Consider the following 13,030-nt stretch of genomic DNA (forward strand, 5'->3'; position numbering starts at 1 on the left):
TTTAGTAACAGTTTACAAACTTTTATAATATTTTGCCTATTAAATCGAGTTAAAACGAGTAACGTATAATAGGTCAGAACTTCAATACATACTATACAATCATAAAGTTTAGTGAGGTTTTTAGTAGTGAATTTGGTAAATAATAAGTTGTGTATAAGATTTAACACGCTCCTTGATTCTTCACATTATTTTTTCTAGTCGATATCGAATTCAATTATTGATACTTGATACGTAAATATACAGATGTCGATCAGTTACAATTTGATTGTATGTAAGTAATATATTTAGCGCACTGGCCTATGAATAATTTAAATGATATTATTGATTTTAACCCGATTATGGTTGCCGAAAATGTAATAACTGATTTGTGTTTGTTTAAAACTTGTGTTGATTGAATTTATTTAATTTATCCGTTGCATTATTAAATCGTTTAATGTAAGCGCTTTCATATGAATAACGATGATATAATAAGGATTATAATGCATCGTATTTTTCGTTGTGAATAATTTTCAATGATACGATGTCATGAATTAATATGCTTTAAACTTTTCATCTCATTAAAATTGAAATATTAATCACGCATGTCTGTTTTGTTTGTTTGTATTTTAAATTGGCTCTTATTTATTTATTTATTTCAAGAGCATAGTGGCTTGCAGTCATGCCAAAGCACCACTATGCTATACAATACAAAATTATTATTAACACAATTCAAGTCAAAATACAAAAGAAAAATATGTGATTATAAAAAAGAATACAAACATACAGATATAATAGAATACAATACAATAGAAATTTATAGAAATAGAAGACAGACAGATTAGACAGATCAGATTATTATTTAATTATGTTTAAATTTAAAGCAATAGTTGATAAACTTTGATTAAAAATTGCTATTTTTTACATTTTACAACAGCTTTTTCAATAGTTGCAAAAAAGTCATAGATTCTATGCCGCGGTATATTCGAACAGGGCCTGGTTCTAATATACCACGCATAATAATAAGATTGGCATCAATAGTAGCAAGTTCGACCATACTGTATCAATACAAATGTACCTACTAACTCACCCATTTTTAAGCTATTGCATAGCTTCTATCGCGGCCTTGAGCGCGGGGACCGAATCCGTAACGAAAAACCTCACGCTCCCCACTCCGACGGGCGCGGAGGTGTGGCTTAAAGGCATAGCATGCAATAGCTTTACCGCGGCAGTCCCCGAGTGCCATACGTCTTTTTTTTTACCATATTCATTAAATAAAAACATGGTCAACTAACTCACAGGTTCCGTATAGCGGCAGTATACTCGAACCAAGACAACAAACTCGGCCGCAGCAGCAGCAAGTTCTACTTACAGCGCGGTGCAAGTCGCGGCCCTCGAGCTCCCGCTTTGGATAAAGCGACTGCATTGTCACCTCACTCTATACAGTTGAATTGGACGGTGAGTGGTAAAAACACACTAACATACTCACATAATAAATAATAATAAATACACTTTATTCAGCACCAAGTAAATACATGTAAAAAAAAGAAACAGACAATATGTTATAAAGCTAAAAAGGCGGCCTTATCGCTACTAAGCGATTTCTACCAGGCAAAGGTTCTGTGTAGTCGCCGTATATTCACCAGCACCTGTTTAATAGGACGGCTTTATCCCATCACTCTATACAAATATTCAGATTAAGTGAAAGGTAAAACACTGTAAAAACTCATAGGTTCTGCATAGCTGCGTTATATAAAAACGATATAAAAACGTATTGTGTAGTGTATTCACATGTGGGATACTCGACAAGGCATTATCATATTCTAAACATTTTCTTTTGATTCTGAGTGAATAAAAATGGGGAAAAAGGTGGTACCGATTCAAAGGTTTCCAAAACTAAGACTACCAACTCTTTATTTACATCGTGATTCACAACAAAGTGACGGTGTTATCACCTCACTCCATACAGGAGTGGGTCAGTGAGTTGGAAAACAAATAAGTAGGATGAAAATCAATATGCAATCTATTATTTTCGCAATTACATAAAATGAAAAACTATTTAGATAAGTGTTCTTAAAAAAACATCACGTTCTACCATCACACACGTGCAAACAGTGGGCAGTATCGTTAAATATGTAGTAAAAAACTTATATATTAGATTAAAACTAATACGAAGCTTAGCGCCAAGTTCCACTAACACTCTGATAAGACTTTGATAAGTTTGTAGCAGCGCAGCAAATAACCTAATTGGATAGTGTTAGCCGTCATAATATGCCCTGGGAGTGCAAAATGTTTAGACAATCCGGCTTTGCAGTTTAATCAAATCCAATTTATTGAATAAACAGCCAAATATAATTTATGCCAAATGAAACTGGACAATCCATTAAAATATGATTTTAAAGTACCGATAACTTTTATATTGCCCTTTTGATATTCGAATATGAATACGGTCATTTGGAGTTCTTTTAAATCTTTAAATCACAAGAAGAGTACGTTGCTACAGAAAAAGGAAAAGTCATTAAAATTCTCATATTATTGCATAACCATAACCTTATATGCATAATAATAAAGTCCATTTTCAAACACAATAAGCTTATTCATATTAAGAATCGAGTGTCCAATAATGTAGTTAAACCGTAGTTTTCTGAAATTCTGAGATTATTTAAATTATTTGCATGCTATATTCGACCTTATTCGTTAAAATTTAAGGTACATTTTGCTGCTATTGCTACAAGCTAACAGTCTGGTTTAATCTATAAATACATGGCAACAAGGGAATCCGTAGTTAGGTTAAGTGATTCACAGTTTCTAGTTAAAGTGGGTCGTATGATCTTGAACAATTATACAGGTTTAATCTAAATTTATTTAAACTTAACTACAAACAAGGGAATAATAAGAGGGAAAGGGACTCGTTAATTCTAAAACGGTGTTTGTATTACATTATTATAATACGAAATATTTAGGTAATACCTAAATAAATAAAGTGTGAGCCACACACACACACACACATCATATAGCTAAAAATTTTGTAAAAATGTTTTTTGATAATTCTGGTAAATTACCTGTTAGAAACGTCGTAAAAATACACAGATAATAGTCACAAATCATCAACATTAAAAAAAATATATAATTTTAAATAACATAAGGCTAGCTCATAGAATGGCACAATTTAAATCAGATCAATAATTCTTAAAGTCCCCTATTCATCGAGGCTTACAAACTATTATAATATCAGTTAGAGAAGACTGTCCAACCCAGCTTCTTTTAAAAGTTGTTCGGAAAGAAACCTTACTGTTTATCTTTCTATCTTATAAAATTTCTCCGTATTTTATAATTCTTCGGAATTTAGCTACTCAATACATTTTATTTGTCCATTTTTTATAAAGTTATTAAATTAAGTATAACACTAAATGCATAGTGTTATTCCATAAGTACTTCCCGACAAGGGGGTACTTTAAGGAGAAGGAAATTGAGTTTTCAGCTAATATCCGTATTCCGGATATTTGTAAATAATTAATATTAGGTAGTATTACTATATTATGTATAGTATTTCAAATCTTGATTATATTGTAGGTTAAATTAACAGTTAAAATATTTAATCTTGGATATAGGTAAATTTGTCAAGAAATCCAGTTAAATTTTCCCTCAGAAAGCTAAAAATAACATGATGCTTATTGTTTTTATCCTATCTGTTTAATTTCAATTTTGTAAGTTTATATCTTTCGGAAATCCAATTTGCCATTTACAACGGTACTTAGTATATTATGTGATTAAAAAAAGTAGGTACCTTACTTATCATATACGAGCAAAATAAAGATTAGATTTGTCCAAAATGAGCAAGTTCCTTTGTCCAGTGGTCAAGTGAGGGCGGCGTGGAGGCGGAAGGCTTCTACGTGTACTTCCGAGCTGTTTCCTCCGCCGGAGCATACGAAAAGGTAATATAAATGTTGGGCTTTAAACGACCCTTTTTATTGTTAACTCGATTTACTTGATAGAGAATAATGAGCGGGTTTCGTGGAGTGAAGTTAAACGTGTATTAGGGATGATGATTTGTTTTATTACGTAGTATGTTGGCTTGTTATAATGCGGCTATCACCTAATAATGTACTTGAGCTTGTTAAAGTTAAAACATATGTTATACAATCAAAAACACACCCTAGTGTAAAAACAATAAGGTTCAAGTTCTCTATCAGGTGACAGTAGCTTGCCACATTGTAACAAAATCTAATAAAAATTTATATTATTTTAATAATACAATAAATTTCAATTTCACTATCATCTTATCATAGGTATAGTGTCAAAAAATGCAATGATACCCAAATAACAACGCAATAAAGCTCAACTTCACTCTCATCTGACACTAATAAGATTGTAAAAAAAAATGACAATCAAAAACACACCCTGTCACAATGCAATAAAGTTCAACATCACTATAATTTAATACCATTCAAACGTTAAAAAAGCACAATCAAAAATACACCCTATCGCAATACAATAAGATTCACAATTCCCAGGTGACAGTAGCTGGATCAGCGCGTAGCGTGTCATTAGCGCATTTGGCGCCCGATACAGCGTACGAGTTGAAACTGCAGGCGTATTCTGCGCAAGCGCCGTCTGACTTTAGTGCTATACTTGTAAGTATAATTTTATATGGTGTATTAAAATATAATCTTCTTCTCTTTCTTATATTGCAATTCCCAAAAATAAATACATAAAGAATGTATTTTTTCTTTTTTGATTTTACGGGAGTAATTATTACTACTTACATTAAATTTAGAAAAGACTTTTTATGGTTTTTAAATGCGATGTATTCTATTATATTATTTATCTCAAAGTTTTGAATACTTTAAAGGGTGGTCACGGGGAGTAATGCCGGGGCAAACAATGAAATTAATCATTAACAAGTGTTTAATTTCTAGATCCAATTGCGTTTTTTGACGTGATAACGTTTTTAAAATCGTTTTAGTCGGGTGACATGTTCAGAAACTTGTGTCACACCAAAACCTCACGAGCGCGATCGCAGGTATAACGAGAGAGAGACGGACCGACCTCCCGTCTCATCTCGAGCGCTGCCACTGCATTATGTTATCACGTAAACATCTCGATTGTAAACCTACTTTACAAACAACCATTTTTTTGTCATAAAAAGATTATTTATTTTTTCTATTTTCATTTCTTTAAATTTTATTCACAAACCAGGTGGCCAAAACCCAACGTTCCGCGTCATCCGAGAACAGCAGCAGCAGCACCCCAGCCCCCGCGGACGCGAAGCCCGAGAGCCGCACACTGGTGACCGCGGGCGGAGCCCTAGGGGCTGCTGCTTTGCTGCTCGTGCTCGCTGCTACGCTGCTGCTGTGCAAGCGGAGTCGGAGGCACCCTGCTAGTGAGTATTGCTCTATACATATGTACAAGAAGCTTATATCTAATACACTGGAGATTTCAGTATTAACATTAACTTGTAATAAGAAAATATGACGTTGAATGACGCCTGTATGTTCTTGTATCCCTTTCACACCAACTTGCCAATTAGGTATAATATTAATAATAAAAATAATATTATTAATATTTTACAATGCCAATATGACGAAGTGATAACGATAGGCGGCAGAAACCTTGGCAGAAACTTTAAAAGCATAATGTCTAAAATCAACACGAACAATACTCAGTCACGTCTACTTCTACAGAACTAATATAGCTAATGAGCACCATAAACACATTCAACTTACAACTTCACAAACGCGCTTTATCAAAACTACACGAGCCCGTCTTAAAATTATCCTTTATCTTGCCAACGATATAATTACATTCGTGCAAATGTACAAAGTGTCGTTACGCTAACCGCCGCCACATTTGATAACTGCCCGAACTACAATACAACTACAGTACGACTGTTATTTACAAATTGTGCACATTTCCTTTGAAACGTCTAAAAATGAGCCCACAAAATGTTAGCTGCGGTTTTAACTGAAACATTTTGTTTGTTAACCCCGCTCGGTGTTCCACATTGCATTTTCGTTTTAATTCGGCATCGACAGTAATCGTCTGTGTTATGCCTGTGAAATCTTTTGCGAAATGCTCAACTGCTAAAGTTTCATCAAGTCAAAAGAGTTTTGTTTTAAGAGAAAAGGTTTCTTCGTGTACTGTTTAGGTTAATTAACACCCATTTTATATTTGGTTTCGATGAATTCGTTTGTTCTTAAACAGTTATGGATCAAAATGTTCTATATTAGGGAAATATACGAAACTTTTATTACAATAGTCGTTGTAGTTATGTTTATGTTTTTACGTTATTGCTCTCTCTGTACTGCGTAGCTGAGCTAACAATTGTCGTAATAGAACGTTAAAATTAAGGGGGTCTACTTTGTGCCGCGCGTTCGAACTAATTTTCATGCTATACTTTTAAAAATAATATTATTTTGAAGTAGTTAAATAAGCTGAAGAGCTTTGGGCGACTTACAGGTAGTGTTCATTTATCCAAAAAGCTAATGTTTGTGTATATTATCCCGTTATTAATTCAAGGAGCTTGTTCTAATGAAAATACCAGCTTTACCTCGTACCGTGGTTTACTGAAAAATATAAGAAACAACATTAAATTCTAACAAACTATGCATTTACTCTATTCATCTAATACAGCGCTAATAAACCCTGTCTGGGCTTATAAATTACCTGAACGCCGCTATTTGTTTATGTAAAATATTAACTCGCTTAGTAAATGAATGGATAAAGGAACGGAATAAAGTGTAATAAATGCCAGCTGTAAAAAATGCGCGCCGATAACTGAACGATTGAACGAATAATAAACGAATGAGAGTATTCCAGAACGAATGTTATGACCGACGATACAGATTCTCATTTCCCGTTGCGTTATTTTTATATTATTCGGATACAATGGGCTATAAAGTAAACAAGCACTCGTATTGAGTATGCTTATCGCTCGTAAAGCTAACAAAAATAGATGCTATAAAGTGTCAACTCGACGGTAATAAGGTTAAGTTTTATTCGAGGTTGCCACTATCCGTCTTCTTCCCTCTGGCCGTTTTATTCGAGCCCGAGATTGTGTGCTTAACGACCACCACGTGGCAATAACATTTCATTATCATTCTAAGTTTTATAGACCGGGAGATACTGACACAAAATTTCGAGTCATTTGTAACAGGATGGCGGTTCTACAGGGGTCTTAGTACGCAATGACAAAAAGAAAAACGATGGCGTGAACGCTGGTACCGGCGGCTTAGTCGCGTGGGCGTTAGTCGAACTCGTCGGAAAATAGCGAAAGTCAAACGATTTGTAACAGTATGGCACTTATTTTTCCTGTAAGTTTGAGGATCAACAAATATAAATACAAAATTTCAAAGATCTATGTGTTGGAAATCTTCACTTATATAAATTAATAATAAATTAAGTTTTCAAGTATGACAGCACTTTTTCCCCCTACTAGAAGTATGGCAAATATAATAATGGTCACATTTTATCAAATACTCTCCAAAAATCCAAATGCAATACTGATACAAAAAGTTTGGCGAAATAAAAATTTTTTGCAGATTTTCGGCGGTATGGCGACCATTTGGAATCGTCCGAAAAGTATGGCATGGCGATTTTCGTAAATGGCTGCACGACGATAGTTACCTGTGCAAAAGTTAGCCTGGTACAAATGGTTGAAAGATTGTTTTATTTAAATCAACACATTCGCATCGGTATGGCGGGCTGTAAGTCACACCGGAAAAGTATGGCATGACACTACCGCCTACTCCTTTTTTATGGGCTATCGGTAAATTCTAAAATTTTTGTGTTACAAATCGTTTGACTTTCGCTATTTTTCCGACGAGTTCGACAAACGCCCACGCGACTAAGCCACCGGTACCAGCGTTCACACCATCATTTTTCTTTTTGTCATTGCGTACTAAGACCCCTGTAGAACCGCCATCCTTGTTACAAATGACTCGAAATTTTGTGTCAGTATCTCCCGGTCTATTATGTGCGAGCCTCGGAAGCGCTTTATACTCTAAAATCTGATAAGAGAACTGCGATCTTTAGTTTTGCTCCAGAGCAGAGCACACAACATAGTAATGCAGTGTTTCTTTTAGCAGTTCGTTCTTTTTGTGTAATGGAAGTAGGTTAGTCGCGACGTTACAGTTACATCTTTTATTCAAGCTATGCTTTGCTACGTATTTTTTTCACTAACACACTAATTAACATATTTAATCATGCTGCAATGAAGTCTACCTTAAGCAAAAATTAATTCCATATGTGTGTCAGAAATTTGAATCACAGAGTTAGTCGTGAAAACAGACAAAGGTACATAGAATTATTTTTGCAATTTCAATCTTATGGATTCAAAAGACTATCTACTTACCGACAGAAGGCCTGCATTACAGATCACCTTATCTAAATGTTACCTGCAAAAAAAATGTGTGCGTGTACTGGTGTACACAACACACGTAAGAAGTGAAACTTCTTTATAACCTTATTTTTCAAAAAATAATTTACTATATGCAACTTGACAGAAATACGTAGAATCACGCGTAGTAGGGATAAGAACAAGATGGCGCGTAACGGAAAAATGCCACGCGTAACGAAAAAATGTTACACTAAATTTTTTTCCAACCCCGATAAAGAAGTTTAACTTCAAAAAAAAAGACGGGTTGCACTGGGGGAGTGCCGGCAGAAGTGAAAACTTGATTATTAACGTTGAGCATGTTTGATATCCATCCGTCTTACGCTTTTTCGATCAGGTCACGTGTCCTGACGCGAGTTTAAGATTTTATACCCATTACAGAAAAAGCTCAACGCCGCTAAAGAAGTTTTCACTTCAAAAATCACAAAATCCGGCAAAAATTGAAAGCTCATGTTATTTACAGAGGAGAAGGGATCCGGCGAGGGCGGGTACATCGCGGCCAAAGTGCCCATCACCATTACGGCCAACCCGATGCACTCTGAGGTGAGACCAATGTATTATGTAGTGGGACAATTTTAAATAAATTATACTTAGGGTTGTCAATTGATTAAAAATGTTGGAGTTTTTGTTAAAAGTAAAAAATAAAGTTTCATTTTTGGTATTTCTTAGACCTTTTGTCGGGAATATCGAACTGTGATGTTTTGTATGTATTAAGTTTTGGCTTCTTTTAATTTGTGTATATTTATTTGGTCGATTTAAATACATAAAAAATAATATAAAAAAAAAGTTATTAGAATCAGCCAAACTTGGGCTTTTGGCGCAAAATTTAATTAACATTACGTAAATTCCAAACGATCAAAAAGAGTAATTATTTATTAATATGAAGGATTTCAAAGAGCCAATACGAATATAGGGAGTATGAAAACAATAACCTCAAATTGATCACGCAGTGTACTTTTAATATGTTGACTTTATTCTGATTTGTGTTATTAATTCCTTGTATGATATGTTACAAAATGAGATAGAATAATTATTTCTGATTTCAATATGTGAGCGAACTAAACTTAGGGTTGCCAACTTTGCCAACTTTAAAGTGGAATAATTTTAATTATTCAAACTATTCAATTATGTTATTTCAGAATTTATTCATTAAGTTTAAAGGGTTCCCAATTCTGGATTTATAAACAGTTTTAATATATAAATAACTATAAAGTTAGAGAGGATAAAATCTCATGTTGCTAAGCGATCTTATTTTAAAGTGGTACTACTCATAAATACTTTAACTTGTTTATTAAATTTAGTTTACTATAAAACTAGCATTTGCTTAATGGTTTTTAATATTTAATAATGCTGCGCTATTTTATGCATCAAGCAATGTAGCTCCGAGGTGAAAGCACTTATCTTACATTTTCTTTATATAAGTATACTAGCTTTCCGCCCCTGGCTTCGCCCGCTTTCTCTTCAACCTAATAAATTATAAAGAAATACCTTCCTCTTGAATTACTCTATCTATTAACGCATCAAAATCCGTTGCGTAGTTTAATAGACATATAGATTATAGACACAAGGAACATAGGGACAGAGAAAGCGACTTTGTTTTATACTATGTAGTGATTTATAAAGTTTGCCATATAATAATTACTTTTTACTTCCAAATATATCGATGAAATATGCTAAATTTACATACGGGCGTGTATTTATACAGACTACGTAATTAGGGATTACGTATTATTGGTTGTGAATGTGATTTGTTGTGAGATACATGCTTGCCGATTTTAAAACGTTATAGGTTTATGTTAATTGAGTTTTGCTAATTATTAATTGAAAACATGCGGATTATCTATAAAATATCTCTGTTTATAATATACATATTATAATATGTATTTAAATACATAGATATAGCCCTCTACATATTCATTCTTTTAATTTTGCATTCATTCAAATGTTATTGGTTCTAGCTTCTAGCCTAGTTTAGAAGAAATATTCAACGTTGTAGTTTAGTTTAGGATAAACGAGTAATACATTTCCTAATATGCAACGTTGGGTTAAATTGAAAGGTTGTCCTTTTCAAATACAATCTCAATCGGTTAACTTACTTGGGGTGGGGAAATATACTGAAAGAAAAAAATAAACATTTCAATTTTAGTCACTTTTTATTTAATACATAATAATAAAAGACATTGGCATATAGTGTAGTTATAAGAATAATTTTATATAATATTATGTTATTTATACTTAAAAATTACACTTATTAAACTAAGTTTTTGAATTTTATATCACAGCATTGCAAGATAGGAGTGATACAGTGCAAAAGGATCTATTTCACCTATCCTGCAAATAATTGCATCCAACGCTAAGACCGACAAATCAACAGAACACATGTTTAAATTGTATACAACACCACGTTAAAAAGAATAGAAGAGCTATGCGGGTAAAACCGCGGGGCACAGTTTGTTATAAATAAATATACATTTAACATTTTTCCAGGGTGGAGACGCAGGAGTGGAAATGTCGTTCCTTCACAACAACAACTGCGGCAACAACACGAGCAGTGACGACACATTACCGCATTCAAGAAAAAATGGACCTTCACGACAATACGTATAGAGTATAAATAAATTCCAATCGAACAAGACTGCAATAAAAAATCTACCATTTTGGTAGCTATAGTAGTTTTCGAGTGTATATGTGATAGTGCACGGATTTTGACAGTACAAAAATAAAAATATATTTATTTCTAGTTAAAGTGTGGATGCAGTGGTGTAGCATTTATTTAATTTTAGATAATTTTATGTTCTGACTAGTATTAAGAAATCAAGCCTGACATAAATAATATGTTATATAACTTTATATCCAAAATTAACCGAAAAATACCTAAGAGTGTATGACATTTACAGGCTTTTTAAAAAATTTCAAAATACCCTAATTTTTAACTGAAGTGTAAGTGCCAGGCTATTTAACTGTATTTGTTAAGCTAAGTCGTTTATTTATATTGTAAATGCTTAGATCTGAATTTAGTTTTAAGCTACATTCCCAGTTTAAATATAAAAAAATGGTAGTAAATGGTAGAATGTGATTTATCGATGCTCATTTCATAGCGCATTCTCGACAGCTGCGGTCGACGCAAATTATATGGAAACTTAAAAATTTTTCATATAAAAATAATTGTTGGTGATTTAGATTCAAGAAAAATGTATTGGAAAATATTATATTCTCTAACGGTACGTTCACACAGTGTCGAGTGTTTACCTACCGTATCAGTTTTTGCAGGACTCGGTTTAGTGGTATCAGTATTTCAATGAATGAGTTCACACATGCATTCAGTTTCTAGACACGGTAAAAAAAACGAATTTTGCTGAAGTTGACATCAGATTTTGCGACTACATACCGATCCGACCGTACTGCAAAATGTTTAAACACTCGACATTTGGATGTATTGGTGTTGGAGGAAGGTAGAATTCCTCCTTCGAATAACTCCTCGACCAGTCAACTCGACTGGCCGGCCGGTAAGGCCCCGATGGAAGATGTCGGAAAGTTGTATATATGCCCTGTAGCGAAAAAATTTCGCTTGCGCGATTCAGAGTTGCTATCAATGATTGTTGCATTGCTGCCTCGGGCTCCGGTTTCTTTGTTTTATTCGATATTATGTTCAACTCCACAATTACTATTAGCCTCACATTTATCAATAATATCAATATGAATCGGGAATATAAAAGCACCATTCACCAAGCGAATTTTTGTTAACCACGACATTTTAAACTCCGCTTGCCATGGCTTCTATGTAGTTCATCATATCGGCTAATGTTCTTGTGTAAAAAGTATCATTCACAAATAATTTATACTAAATAGTCAAAATGCATTTAACAGTGCTCAAAATTTGTATGAATGCTTTCGTTTGCTTGAACTTCATTTTTACTTTAAGTTAATGCAATTAGATTAAGTTGGCAGGGTACTTAATAAAAATGGCCGATGCCGTTTTGTTGCATTTATTTGTGTTTTCATGAATGCTTTGAACAATGAAAATAAACGGTTGTGACGAGGATTTTAATAAAAACATATTTGTAATGTGTTTCTTTTACACTAAATTTAATTTAGTCGTGAATGCCTGGATAATACTTAACAAAAATTCACTATTACTTTTATTAAAACTCGTTTATCTGTTACGCATTTAATTTGTTAATTGAGTTCGTTTTGCATATAAATACGGAAGGAAAGAAGTATAAAATTCGCGGGTAAAAGTTTCGTAAAAATTCATCATATTATTACGATATTTTTAATGAATTTATGCGAACGAGATATCTTAATACTTTAAAATAATTAATAAGGCACTAATTACATTTACCAATAAATTAATTTTGGTCTGTTTCGTTCGCTTTAGATTTATTTATTTGACCTGAAAAACAAGGTGATTAGTAAAACATTGATTACAAAGTTTTTACAAAAAGAATTTATGGTATTCCAACTAAGTAAAAGTAGTCATTCATTTAGACTTTTAAAGTTATTTAATAAAGACTATTTGAATTTCAATACAAAAAGAGCTAAAATATTTCATTTCATTTTAACTTTCAAATTTTGATTTTTTAGGACTACGACTCGACTAAATTAAATTTAGTTTGTTAAGAGAATCACTTAAATGGACTTAACAATATTTTGTCAATG

The 13,030-nt window shown here is 33.1% G+C and overlaps 1 protein-coding gene across 1 annotated transcript in view; it reads left to right on the top strand.

The window, feature by feature from the left end:
- LOC149486951 (interference hedgehog-like) overlaps nt 1–12,532 on the top strand; it is a 47,822-nt gene extending 35,290 nt beyond the window's left edge. Inside the window, exons 12-17 of the mRNA XM_089696990.1 lie at nt 1,278–1,434; nt 3,831–3,911; nt 4,491–4,610; nt 5,176–5,359; nt 8,835–8,914; nt 10,859–12,532. Coding sequence (XP_089553116.1) covers nt 1,278–1,434; nt 3,831–3,911; nt 4,491–4,610; nt 5,176–5,359; nt 8,835–8,914; nt 10,859–10,978 — 742 coding nt within the window. The 3' untranslated portion in view covers nt 10,979–12,532. The remainder of the gene's footprint in view (nt 1–1,277; nt 1,435–3,830; nt 3,912–4,490; nt 4,611–5,175; nt 5,360–8,834; nt 8,915–10,858) is intronic.
- The last annotated feature ends 498 nt before the right edge of the window (nt 12,533–13,030 follow it).

The sequence above is a fragment of the Colias philodice genome, chromosome 7 (genome assembly GCF_061535455.1).
Source record: "Colias philodice isolate Cphi_HAF_F1 chromosome 7, ilColPhil1 Martin Lab GWU primary, whole genome shotgun sequence".
Taxonomy (NCBI): Eukaryota; Metazoa; Arthropoda; class Insecta; order Lepidoptera; family Pieridae; genus Colias; species Colias philodice.